Source organism: Aulonocara sp. 'chitande type north' Nkhata Bay, linkage group LG16 (genome assembly GCF_057382095.1).
Source record: "Aulonocara sp. 'chitande type north' Nkhata Bay isolate Kocher_YH1m ecotype deep benthic linkage group LG16, A_spYH_male_GT1.1, whole genome shotgun sequence".
Lineage (NCBI taxonomy): Eukaryota > Metazoa > Chordata > Actinopteri > Cichliformes > Cichlidae > Aulonocara > Aulonocara sp. 'chitande type north' Nkhata Bay.
This window is the reverse complement of record NC_141359.1, coordinates 30,337,544-30,351,678: the sequence shown is the minus strand read 5'-3', so window position 1 is coordinate 30,351,678 and position 14,135 is coordinate 30,337,544. Positions and strand designations below refer to the sequence as shown.

The window sequence follows — 14,135 nt, the reverse complement described above, 5'->3', positions numbered from 1 at the left end:
ATGTACATTTTAGGAGCTTTTCAGATTACATAGAATAAATAAATTAGAACTCACATTTTTGAAGAAGAAAAAAAGGAAAGCTACCTGAAACGCTAAAACGCAAATAATAAAAATATAGGTGGTTTCCTTATATTTTATCTGTCACGTTGGTCACACTTCGATACTTAATTGCCAAGATTACGTATCAGCTGCCTTTAAAAAGCGTTGCATTTGTATTTAGTACTCATTATGAACTTCTAAATCTCACTACTGACACATATTTTAGGAATTTAAGACTAAAGCTAATAACGAAACAGAAATGTGGAAATTCACTCTTTGAACAGCTGAAACTAATCTGAATTCAAAACAAAATAAAATAAACCAAAATAGAAACTGTAATAGCTGTGGCAACTGGAGACCCAGCCCCGATCAGCCGCGATGATCCATCACGTGATGTTTGAACGCATTGGAAGCCGTCCAGGCACAAAGAAGATCTTGAGGGGATATTACCAAGTTTAAGTTAGGTGCGGTTTGATTATCATGAGCTGTTTTCCTGCGTCAAAAAAGTCTTCTGGTTTTGGTTATTTGTAGTTTTGTTTTTGTTAATAGATGTTTGTGTATGTGTGTGCATCAGGCATGTGAGACCCCCCACCACCCTCTAGGCTGGCTGGTGGAGACGTTGGTGACAGCGTACAGAATGACGTACGTCGGTGTGGGATCAAACCGCAGGCTGCTCAGGCAGGCGGTCCAAGAGGTCCTGGCCTACCTCACGCATTTCTACGGCGTCATCAGGTAGATTCATCTGTTTGCTGGGCCCTCAGGAAAGAGTTTCTATACACGGGTCTGAGACTGGAGAAACTTCCAGGACTGTGCTCTGAAAATTAGGACATTTTGCTGTTTCCTTGTTTAAGGTCATCTTAGTGCAGCTTTCTGTGCCATTGCTACATTTCAGTCACTACCTTGAAATCCTGTTCTGACCACCTGCACTTGTGCATATGATTTCACCATGGACCTGTGCAGAGATTTTCCAGGTCAGATTTAACCGACTTTATGTCGAGGATCTGAAAATTTCATGTGGGTTTTTCGTGCACTTAAGTTGTAAGAGTTCCACAATTTTGGAAAAAAATAAGACAACCTCTCCCCTGTGACTCTGAGGGCTTTTAACTCTGAGAGTAAACATGACATGTCTTCATATTAAAGTTATTGTACCAAAAATAAATCAATCAGCTGATTGTGAGGGAGTCAGGACTGTGGTTTAAGATTTGGTTTACAGGGACTGAGCCCTTATTAGATTTAAAAACTGAAGGTGAAACCAACTTAAATAAAACTCTTGTATACAATAAATTTTACTATATATGTATATGTGGTATAATGTCTGTCACCTGACTAAATATGGGTGTAATATTCTGTCTGCAGGTTTTTATTCCCAGGATTACCGGACGATGGCAGCGTCCTCCCAGATGCCCCCACCTCTCCATCTAAGAGCAGACGCAACTCTTACACAACAGGGCATGGGTGAGTGACACACACACACACACACACACACACACACACACACACACACACACACACACACGACACATGAAGTTTTCCTGACTCTTCATCTGTGTTTTTCTCCTCTTCTTCCTCCACCACGTTATTCTCCAGCTGTGTTATGGTGGTGAGCTCCTCCTCTCTCCTCCTCCCTCTGCTGCTCCCTCGACTCTATCCTCCTCTCTTTACTCTGTACTCCCTGCAGGAGGAGCAGGAGGAAACTGAGTACTGGGAGCGCATCCTCCGACTCAACAAACAGCCTGACCAATCGCTGCTCAGCTTCCTGGAAGTGCAGGAGTGAGTACAAAACACACAAAATAAGTAAAAATATAAAAGGTTTTCTTCTTTAGAAAAAAACATTTTGTTTGTTTGTTTTGTGTCATTTGAATTTTTCCACTTTAGGAAGTTCTGGCCGCTGTGGATGTCAATTCTTGGGGAGAAAAAGCAGGTGAGGCAGTTTTTTTTTTTTTCTTTCTGTAATTTTCAGTCTAAATGTGCAGCTTTTATTTACAGCTGCAGCTCTCGTTTCATTGTCTGTAACTGGATCTCTTTGCATGCATTACAGATTGTGTCCAGCAGCAAAGACGCCTGTTTTGTTTCTGCTGTAGAAACACTCCAGCAGATCAGGTAGCTGCCCTGTGATCACGCACAATGTCATTAGTGATGACTAGACACTAAAAATGAAAAATGGAGCTCTTATTCATGGTTTAGAGTTTTGTGTATCTATAAGAGTGATTCATTTGCAACTGAATTTACAGATGTCCTGGTTACAAACACACAAGCTTTTCAAAATGTAAATGTTTCTTCACACAAGTAAAAAAACTCCTTAGAAGCAGATTTTATTAAAGCGGGATAAAGTTCATGGTTCACCTGTCGGCCATGAAGAAGAGCGTCACTACACTGAATGATGAGCTGTGCTCAGTTCAGAGTGACGGATGATGTTGTCGATCCTGACGTCCACCTTCACATCCTGAACCTGAGCGCACAGATGTTCAGCTCTTTGGTGGGCGGAGCTTCCTGACTGCGATGGAGGGTCTCCTCGAGGGTGCTCAGTATTTTGCACTCTCCTGCTGACCTCAGAGCCGCCAGCAGCTCTCTGTGTGAACTGAGTAAGCGGTTAAAAAGAAGGATAGTCGGATGGGTGATCACTTGAATGGGATGTCGCTATTGTCTCCTTTTCCTTCATCAAGGATGCTCAGCTATATCCTCTCCTAAAGGAAGCATTAAACACCTTTCCTAAGCATTTAGAGAATTTGCCCAGTTCTTGTGAAGACTGCCACACAGATACTTTCAGGTCATTTCACTCAGTTAGCAGCTGATTATTCAAGCACACACTGGGACTCCTTCACTCAGCTGGTTTTTTAATAGATGTTGTGATGCTTGATCACAAACTATTGAGACTTTGGTAAAGGGATACACACCCACGCACTAATAAAAATGTCACAATGTCATGAGTTTATAATGTAAATTCACGAGTTGAGTATTAAAATTCAACCCTTCATATTTACACAGCACCAGATTCACTCCGTCAGACAAGCTGATGGTGATCCAGAAGTCGTTTGAGGAGCTGACCCTGGAGGTGAAACCTCTGCTGCATGGTGACTTCCTCTGGTGCATGGATGATCTGTTCCCACTCTTCCTTTATGTGGTGCTCAGAGCCAGGTATCCTATCACACATTCATGCATTTGCATGTAGTAAGAGGTGTCTGTATTGCCTTATTGGTGGTATTTGAGGTCTGTGTTGGTTACCCTAACCTTATGCTTTTATTGAAGTCTTGACAATCAGGGAACAAAAACAGTCATCAGTCTACCTGATATTTTTCAAAAATACTTAGATTTTTCCCAAAAAAGTACTTTTAGCTTGTCTCCAAATACAAAGGAGTAGGATTCAGGGTTGATGTCAGCCTAGCCGGTGAGTTAGACCTCACAGTGTTAAATTTGTGTCCCCTCTTTAGAGATTCAGGTGTAGGAACTATAGCCTCAAAGTTTTTTAAACACGTGATATTTATAATGATTAAAAAAACGGAACATTTTATAAGTGATAGCTGGCAGAATTTATATCTGTAAGAGAATGAAGGGCATTTTCCATCCTGAGCTATTTTCTTGAGTATTTTATAAAGTACTGTGTTTTGTTGGAGGTTGTCTAAGTAGCTGTACAAGAAGTGAAAACCAAACTAAGCAAGTCAAAGAGGACCAAACCAGTCCTGATGGTTTTCAAGTTCGCAGTCTTGTTATTTTTACTATCCCACCTCTTTGAAAGTAGTTTTATAAACATCCAATTAATCCATTACACATTATTCTGCTGCTCAGGATCCGAAACCTGGGAGCTGAAATCAGCCTCATAGAAGATATGATGGATCCCAACATTCAGCACGGAGAGCTGGGACTGATGTTCACAACACTAAAGGTGAGAGCAGCCGACTCCCAGACACATTTACATAAAAGGTGTAAAAGTACCTGTTTCAACATAATTTTATGGACCCTTTGTGTTTTCTTCTGGATCTGAAGCAGCGTAATTAAAAAAACCTTTTCAACAAATTCCTAGTTTTGTGTCAGTTTACAATAAGAAAGGTCTATAAGCACTTTCCTGACTCCATAGTTCCTCAAAGGAAACAAAAAATCTTTGTAAAACTTCAGGAAATCTCCAAATTGCTGTTTTTGTTTCAGCTGTGACTCCAATCACAGTTATTCTTCGTCCATCATGCGTGCAGGATTTTAAACCATGTCTCTGCCACAGGCCTGTTACATCCAGATCCAGCGGGAGACGAACACGTAGGAGACAGGAGGATGCCACGCGCTGACAGGAAGTGCCATAACCAAACCGAAGCTGCATCGAGGCTGCAGACGTGCACAGCAAAGGGAATGTGGGAGCTAAACCTCTGAACAGGAGGAGGTCTGACCCCTCTCATTAACTCCACTTTTTTCTATCCAACAACCTCATCAGGCCTATAAACAGTGGGAGCGTAGCGCCCTCTTCTGGACAGGCTGCGACACTGCACCTTCATTTTCAAATGCACTTTGACATACGTGTCAGTTTAACTTCCATTTGAGTTTCAGAACTATTTAATGAAAATTTTATTTTACAGTGTTTCCCTGACTGCTGAATAGGGCTGCCACAAACGATTATTTTGATAGTCGACTAGTCACCGATTATTTTTGCGATTAGTCGACTAATCAGATCATCATCCATTGGACGTAAAACTACAGCTTATTGCACCAGCAGCATCTGCTCTTATATAACTATCATTAGCTTACAGCTTTAAGTGTTTAAGGTCTGTGCTAACTAAAAATAAAGACAAGATAGTTTATTAAATTTTAATGAAATTTGCAGATTGTTTCGGTGAAGTTTAATAAACTCCTTGCTATCTAAAATATAACAGGACACTGGAGTATATTCTGGAGCATCTCACACTTCTGATAATCAGCTGTCTGCTTGACGTTTATTCAGCTGTGTAAAAACTATAACTTTAATCTCAGACAAACTGATTTACTCAGGAACAAATAAAATACTAAAAAAAAGCCAAACAATAACATTTTAAGTTATCTAAGTGACTCATATATATTTAACCTGAGTAGCGAAAGATGGCGGTGGGTTTGAAAACGATTTGCGGGGAGTCCGGTGTTCTCATGGCGCTAGTGAGCCTAGCCCCCGGCTCGCTAACGAGCTAGTGGGTAACAGATGTCTCCGAAAACGTCGGAGCGCTTTTGAAAATATGTGGTGTCCTGATAAACTGAGCAGATATTTGAGGTTTACACAGCTACATTCTCGCCTGAAAATATGTTAAACGTTTATTTTGTGACCCAGAAAGAATAATAAGAGTAACATTAAAACTAACTAGCTGCCGCCATTGTTGGAAACTGCGCTGGGCCGCGCTATGAATTCTGGGACACAGCTGCTTCTTCTTCTTCTTCTTCTTCTTCGGGGTTTAACGGTAGCTGACATCCTTGTACATGCAATGCTGCCATCTTCTGTTTCAGTCCGTTATTACACTCTTAAATCCTGCCACTTATTCCTGCGTCTTTTGTGATCTTACAAAGCTTCAAACGACGCGTCGACTATTAAATCAGTCGTCGACGATTTTGATAGTCGACGTAATCGTGACTAGTCGACAAATCGTGGCAGCCCTACTGCTGAATATACAGTGTATATTATACCGATTTCATCTGCTCTTTGCATCAACTGGATGCAAAAAGCGCTAACTACATCATAGATGATAAACATAACTGTGTTTTAAAGGGAAAAGTCGGTGCTAATAACTGCAATAACGATGTAAATATTTTTCTAAGGGTGAAAGAGTTTTCAAAAGGGATCTTTAAGGCTGTTAATGCTACGATCGTTGTTTTTATTTAGCTGAATTTGAATGCAGTGGAAAACCAGGGAGAGAGATGACGAGTGTGTTCTTGGTAGCAGATTTTGGATGAATACACTGTTGAAGGCTAATGTGGGCTACAGTGCAGGTACTTACTGAACCTGCAGCATGTGTCAGCTGCAGTTAAAGTTAAAGTGTGGCTCTAAACCAGAATTAGGTGCTGCTGCTGCTTTGTGAGGCTGAACGATTTTTCTCCGTTTTAGCTCAATTTTATTTTGAGTGTGAGTGACGCGCTCACTTTTCACTGAGCAGCCGAATGAGACAGAGCTCGATCAAACTGGGCATCCCGCCGATGCCGATGCACATTAACAAACTAAAACTGTAACTCTGACACACAAACATAACTCTGATCTCCTACAGCTCTGATATTTTTAACCAGGATAAAGTGACCAGCAGGATTACTGATTTTGGTCCTTCGCTGAACAGGATGAACAAGCTCAGCATAAAGGAAACTTTCATTCTTTTAATCTGAGTGCTTCTTCTCTTATTCTGTGTTCTTGTTTAAGAATATCATCTTCAGATCCAGGAACGCCGAGTTTTCTGGGCTTTAGTTTACTTCCACGTTCAGCCGGCGAAAGTCTGCAAAAGGAATCTGCATCTGTCATCTGTCATGTTTTTGTATCAAGCTGCATGAAAGGAACATTTCTGGGTTTTTCTTTTGTTTTTGGGTTTCTGTTTGTGTGTTTTATTTTGTTTTATGTTATTAAGAAAAGCAACTTTGCAACATTTCCAAAAAGTTTGACAGCAAAGTTCATGAACATCTCAGTTCAGAGAAAATGGTGCGCACATTCACGTCATAATTGTTACTGTGTGTGTTTTAATGCAGATCCAGATTTTTTTTAAAACACATTTGTCCAGCTAGTTAATGAAACTTTTAGGTTGTTTTGATCCCTTGAAGCTGACTCAGAATAATATTTTTTTAAATGTTGTGTCCTTGTGTGTTCAAGGAAAAAAATAAGACATGAGGGAGTTTTGTCACTTTAAAATGATTTTCTTATTTATTTATGATTGGAATACAGTTTAAATTAATGATATTGATTATAAATTATGAAGACCTACCACAAACCTGCACAGGATCCATCTAAATTTGAGTGAGCTGAGGACTGTGATGCTTTTGTATCATCGAGACTGATGACGACTTGTAATTTCAGTGTTACTGAAAGCTGCACTGTATTCACTGCCACCTCCACCATGTTTTTATTTTTGGCAGAGTCACTTAAACCTGTGTTCTGATTTAGTTTTTTAAAAATACTACAAGCAATGGAGTGAGAGTTGCTGAGAGTTCATGGTGTAAAGCCTGAGCCGTGAAATAATTGACCCTTTTTGAAACTGGTGTGTTTATTGAATCTATTGCTTTAAAAAAATTAAATAGCAGTTTATAAATGATTTGTGTGATTGTCAGTCACACTGATTATGTACAGATCTCATGTATCTCATGTATGTATCAAATATGATACAGTCTGTGTTACAGGGTTAAATCTTTGGACCTATCAGGTTCAAGGAGAGAGAGCCTCAGCCAAATATCAACACTGTCTTCAGTTCTCAGACTGACTTTTGTTGATTTGAGATAAATGAAAAGTTTCTCTGAGAATCGTAATGCACTGTACAGCAGCTCTCCGGCTTCATGCATTTCATAAAGAGAAGCCAGTGTCTGCCTAGATGGAAGAAACCATTAGAGGAAAATAAAGTAATTAAAACTGATGAGCTAACATGTAAAACATGTTTCAGACTAGGAAGCATCTTTGAGGTGATTATTTTTTTCTAACTGGGTGTATATTTTTGTAACCTTGTAGAAAGAGTTGATTTGGGGGGAAATGATTGATGAATGTCGAGTAAAGACTGATTTCAGATGTTTATTTTTAAAAAAGGCAATAAATGTATTTTAACTCTGGAAAGGTCTCCTCGTTTTGTTAAAATCACGACTGTTTGAAAAATGATCAGCACTCCTTCGAAGCACAGAGTGTTTGCAAACGGACTGATTCTTATACAGGACCTTTCTACTCTCCCAGAGCTCTTTATACCCACACTTATTCATACAAGTGCTTTCTATCTAACATTCAAACTCCATCGGAGCGCAACTTGGGGTTAGTATCTTGCCCACAGATATTTGGCATGCAACCCAGGAGCAAACCAGGTTAGTAGATGACCTGCTCTAACTTCTGAGCTACAGACACCTGGAAACAGCTCCAAATATTTGAAGGAATAGGTGTGGTCTGAGGGTTATTTAGTTCTTTTGCACATGTAGGTGAAAGATTTAGACTCTGGATTTTGAGGTTTGTGAGGCTGACATAAGGGGGAAGCGATGTGTAGAGCTGAGCAGGATGATGGAGGGTTTTTCGGAGAGTTTGTTTATAAGTACCAGTCTCTGATGGAAGTGAGAAGACTTCATACGCACGCACGCGCACACACACACACATTGAAGACAATAAAAGGCGTTTAAAATTAATATACACCACGAGTTTAGTCTATAATTCAGCAGGCTCCAAGGGAGGAACTCACACATTACAGTCATTTGATTTATTGATAATATGAGAAATATTGACTAGTAAAGTGTTTTATGAGTCATGAAATACAAAATATCTGTTAGTTTTAACACACATGAAGAAACTACAGAGATGCGAAGCAGTCCTTTTTTTCCTGGGTCGACTGAGAGGCCAGCAGGCATTTTAACAATTATAAGGAATATATGAAGAATATCTGAGTGAAGTCCGTAACCTCTCACACTTTTCTTAACATAGGAGCAGACTGAGAGAATAGCCCTGTAAAAAGGTTTACCAGTGGTACAGAGCAGAAAGCTGACCAGGACTATTCAGGATTGTAATACATCTAAGGGCCCCATTATAAACAGTATATCCAGTACATGTAAGCACTGGAAAAAGACAGATTTCAGGACAAGCGTAGCTCATATTTCGTTTTTTTCCTTTCTTTTTTTAGCCTAGTTGTAGTTCAATTCTGGGGACAAACATTTATAAAATGTTGTGAGAGTGAAGTCTACACTGATTATAACTGTTTTACACATGCAGAGATATAAGAGGAAACCATACAAAGCAGGTATTTGCATTTTAAAAAACCCAATAGGAAACAGTGATGTGGTTTCCACAACCAGTAAAAAAAAAAACACAATAGATTCATTCAGCCTCTTTAGGATCATAAAGAGCAGATCAACATAATCCACTAAATGTAAAGGATCCAGAACTATAAACGGTATAAAAGATGGTCTTTTTAATGGCCACCAGGGGGCACCCTTGTTGTTAGAAAGTGAGTTCTGGTCAAATAGGAGTCAATGGGAAAAGCTCTTTTCAGCTCTTTTTCTCATGGACCTCAGCAAACACTTTCCTGTTGAATTTATTGTCTCAAGCACTATTTTACAGGAGAATAAAGGAGGTTTTCCCAGTTTGACAAGTCCGCTCTTCACTCTCCACAAATAATTGCAATCACAAAATTAATAAACTTGAGGTTTTCACTTACCAGTAGGTCACATCACATTGGCAGTGTCCATCTTTTAGGCCGCCTGTGGCGTGTGCACAAGCTTTAACCATGCCTAAACACTAACACGTTGTGACCATTTCATATTCAGGCCCAGGAGCGGCCGTGAGGGATCAGATGTTGACTCTCTGACATTCGATTCAACCTGATGTCGCAGCTACCTGTGGAGTGTGATCTTAGGTTAACACCTGTGTGTTGGAGCAGGCTCAGGTGTCCGTTTCATTAATGATGGATGATTGTTTCTTCCTGACATCACCTGGATTTCTAACTAAAAAAGAAAGTATTTGTACCTCATTCTCGTCTGCTCTGCTGAAGGTAATCCAGTCAGTGGCTTCAAGTTTTACATCAGGAGTTTGTCATTAGTTTGGTTTCTTTAAAAAGAAACAAAAAACATTTTTTTAAAAAGGAAACACAGAGTTAGACACCAACTCTGTAAAATCCTCATTGTTGTCTGAAAAGAAAAACTAATTATACCAGCTAAAACATTTTATTCAGGCAGCTGACTGTGAGTCACCCTGGGCTGCTCTCTCTTGTAAAGTACGTGCTCATGATTAAAAACATGTGATTTTATCTTCATGCAGCCAGTTGTCTTATTAAACTGTCAGCCAGCCTCCTTTAACTGTTTAGTTTTGACTGTTTTTAATGTTTGATCGTCCAGCTGAAACGTGCTGGCTGGTCCATTGATGAAACTTCACTGCATTACTTTTCAGTAAAGCGGTCGGATAACAGCTGATGAACAGCGACATAAAAAATATTCCTTCCTCCCAGCCTCGCTGACCTGTAACCAGGGGTCAGAAAAACAGGAACCGCAGAGTGTTTTAAAAATATCGGACACTGCTGGCTTTTGTTTTGGAAAGAGCTAAATGGACCTTGAAAATAAGCTCTTAAAGGTCAGGTATATAAAGGTATTTAAGAGCTGTTCTGCAGATCTCTCACACACACACGTACATATATGTACACAAGATGCCTGGAGGTTTAGAGGTTTCATCTGCATAAGCCAAGAGGATGCATACATGTCTTTAAAGTCAAGATTACAGGAATTGTAATTCCTACCATCCATCCATATTCATCCATTAACCCTTAGCAAACAATTTTATTTCCTAAAATAAAATAATTTCCAGTGTTAAATATAGAACTTCAATTATTTTATTTTAAAATAAAATGTAACTATATTGAGTTGCAAATACTTACAGGTAGGTAGACTAAGAATAGAATAAATGAGTAATAATCGGGTTTTCGCAAGAACAAAAAATAAATACACTGTCGGGAAATTTAAATAATGTGTAAGTAACTTTAGGTAGTGCGTGAGTAATTCAAAGTATTGCATAACTTCGGGTATGTTATAGGAACGGACACAGTCCTTTCCTGAAATTCCATTAAAGTACAAGTGAATTAACGTCTCAGATGTGGGCTGTATTATAAAGTGTTACCCAATTTTTAACCGATAGTCTGAGATTACAAATTGAATTACAGAATTACAAAACACCTGGTCATAAAAAAAAGACCTCCGAAATCTCATTGTGTGTTTAGTTAAAATGCAGAAATGATTGTGCGTATGTTTTACTGGATGCAAAATAATGTAGTGTAAGCCAGAGCCACTCTCCTTATCTTTCATCCCTGATTTCTCTGTTTTTACTGCAGCTAGTGTTCTTTTCACTGTGCTGTTGAAAGAAGGTTTGCCAATTCTCCCAGCATAGACTGTGGAGGAGATACCAGGAGATGGGTTACCGCAAAACGTGAGCAGGACAGGACCACTAGAAGGGCATCAGCCCCTGCAGCAGGACTGCTCCTTTGTGTGAGGAGCCGGAGGAGTGCGTCCAGAGCTGGATAAAGTGACCTCCAGCAGGAGAGTTTTGTGCATGTTTCTGTCCAAACTTTTAGCAGACTATTAGGGTTGCATAACGCCCTGACTTCATTTAGTGAGATCTGTGCTCACAGACCAGCATCATGCAGCGTAACTGGCATTATCCAGAGAACAAGGGAACCAGCAGATCCACCAGTGAGCTCCATTCTCTGTACGTGTGACACATGAGGAAGAGAACTTTACGCCTCCTGCAGCCTCCATCAGCACGACTGGACGGCTGACTGGCAGAACATCCGGAACGGTATACATCAGTGCATCCGATGCTGCCAAATAGCCCGACAGACCTTAAAGTCATTGATCTAGGTGTGGGAGGAGATCCATAGGACACCATCTACCGTCTCACCTAAAGCATCCCCCGTTGTCAGGAGGCATGTGGGGGCCAAAAATACGATTGATCCACATGTAACACCCGGATCAGGTTTTTTTCGAGTAGTTATTGTTTATCTTCAAAATAAATTCAAAATGTGGAGATTAAATGTTCAGTTTCAAGTCTTCCACGGCTGTTAAACTGTCTACGTTCCAATGCGATTGAAGAGACGCTGTATCTGGTCAGAAGTTAAAACCACACAAACTCATAAGAGTTGGCCAGGATGTTGATGGCTGCACCCTTGTGCAGTAAAGAGGGGATATGTTGTATTGCCAGACACAATGAGTCAGCTGGTCAAGTTATTTCACTTACCCATCTACACAAGGCATTATGCAGAGAGGTTATAGGAGCCATGGCAGAGATCCACATTTCAACTTTAATCTCAAAATAAACAATAAATGAAAAAAAAAAGTGCTATTTTTTGTCTTAATGTGCCCGTCATAAAAGAAATGGCACATTTATTCAATTATTTATTTACTGTTTTCCAGGGTGGTGTATTCCAAATGGGCTGCTATGTTTGCTTAAACATATTAACTTAAATTTCAGATCGACTTTGCCCTCAAAATTTAAGTCAGCAGACGATCCCGGGGCTGGTGTGACTCACGTGTCAGCAGATTTCCTGGAATGAATTCAGTACCTGCACTGAAAGCAGCACGCAAACACGATCGCTGAGACAGAATGTCATCACAAATAAAGAATATTTACGAATGCCTGCAGGTCATAATGAACAGGATCAAGCATCAACAATCACCCACAGCTTTTACATGAAGTTTGTTTACATTAATAGATATGCAGTAATCGTGTGCTTGAAATCTAGCATTTGTCTGCATGAGAGAGGGAGACAGAGACCGTTATTCTTTTCATCTTGACCCAGATGATGTAAAATGAGACACTTTTTTTGGATCAGCTGATTCAGATCAGTTCTGGTCTCATTCATAATTGTTCCTCCTGTAAGTGCTGACGTGCAGCCCATCTGCAGGGCGAGCGGTGAGCTGAGGCCCCGACAAAACTGCAGGTCAGACGGTTCGGATTGGCAGAGCTTCCACACACACACACACACACACACACACACACACACACACACACACACACACACACACACACACACAGACTTTGATTGTGTGCCTGCATCTCAGCTGTGTTTGTGTCTGCAAAGGATGAAAGAAAGTGAGGATAGAGAGCAAGCCAAGAGCTAGGAAAGAGCCTGGTCAGGTTAACCCTCTTAACCCTCAGGGCATCAAGACAGTCACATTAGGTGTTTATGTGACCTCTGACTTAAGACCTCCTCATTACTGTTATGAGAAATCATGCAAATGCCTAAGTCCCCTTTTAATGTTGAAAATCAAAAGTTCAAATAAGTTCAAATAAGTTCAAATAACGTCAACATTAAAGGATAAAAATTCCTTTCAGTGATTTCCTGAAGCCTCTGTTGCTTATTTGTGTCTCCTCTCTGATGATGGTGCAGCTTCATCACATAAACAACCTTCTAACAGACTGAAAAAGGTTGATTGCATTTAGTTTTTTACAGCCAGGAGAGGAAAAGTCTGACATGCACATCCACACAGCTGCTCCTCCGGTTAATATGCTGCAAAATGTTTCTGAATTCAAATTATACCCGCAAAGACTTCAAAGAAAAAAAATAGAGATGCTGAAAGCCATCTGATACACGAGAAGGGATAATTTGTCCCTGTGCTGTTTCTGTCCCTCGTCCTGTCCTACTGATCCAGTAAAAGGGAATAAATGAAGGAGCATTGAAGGAGGACACAGGAGGGATTATGGGCTCTTGACCCAGTTACCTGCCGTGACTAAATACTGGCATAGCCGGCACACTGGCCTGGACTGGCCTTCAGCGCATAAGGACAGCTAGAAGCAGCATTTATTCACTCACCCATAAACACACATGCGGACAAGCAAAGCTTTTCCTTTAAGCTAAACTTGCACGTATCAAAAAAGTACTGAGTAAATCTGTGTCTTTAAAGCATTGATCCTGAATATTTTGTGCACTAAAGCTGACAGCAAGGTCAGATATGCCCATATACAGTGTGTGCAGATTCTTTCTTGAATGCAGCAACTCTCTTTGATTAAAAGCTCATCATTTTGAAGTAGAATAAGTGGGACTGTGAATGAGGCTTTAGAGTAAAATAGTGCTGTTAAGTACCATGTGGTTTACCATACTGACCAGTTTTTCAAACTCTTCAGTATGAGTCTGAACTTTTTGTCAGATTTTCTTGGTCCTTTTTTCCATTCTTAAATATTGCACTGATTTTGTGTATTGTTGGCCAGGATGAAGTTATGTCAGCAGACCTGCTTTTGATTGTGGTACAGACACACTCCCAGACACACAGCAAATTAGGACACCAAGTCTTATGTGCAGACTGAGAATGCACACACCTGCCAAGGCTGAAAAATCCCTCCACATCCACGTGTGTAGAGCCCAGGAGGAAATAGAGATCCAGGTTAAAGTGTTTGAGACAGTGACAACCAAAGTTGAGATGTTTCCCTTCCTCTCAGTGGAACATAGTGCTTCCAGAAATTG

At 40.2% G+C, this 14,135-nt stretch overlaps 1 protein-coding gene across 3 annotated transcripts in view; it reads left to right on the top strand.

Annotated features, from left to right (window-relative positions):
- Positions 1 to 7,777, top strand: part of LOC147311809 (alsin-like) — a 33,456-nt gene extending 25,679 nt beyond the window's left edge. For all 3 annotated transcript variants that reach the window (XM_086265610.1, XM_086265609.1, XM_086265608.1), the window contains 8 exons: positions 614 to 771; positions 1,396 to 1,494; positions 1,627 to 1,809; positions 1,915 to 1,960; positions 2,078 to 2,139; positions 3,025 to 3,174; positions 3,823 to 3,919; positions 4,250 to 7,777. In XM_086265610.1, the coding sequence (XP_086121736.1) occupies positions 614 to 771; positions 1,396 to 1,494; positions 1,627 to 1,809; positions 1,915 to 1,960; positions 2,078 to 2,139; positions 3,025 to 3,174; positions 3,823 to 3,919; positions 4,250 to 4,288 (834 nt within the window). In that variant the 3' untranslated portion in view covers positions 4,289 to 7,777. The remainder of the gene's footprint in view (positions 1 to 613; positions 772 to 1,395; positions 1,495 to 1,626; positions 1,810 to 1,914; positions 1,961 to 2,077; positions 2,140 to 3,024; positions 3,175 to 3,822; positions 3,920 to 4,249) is intronic.
- Positions 7,778 to 14,135: the final 6,358 nt, after the last annotated feature.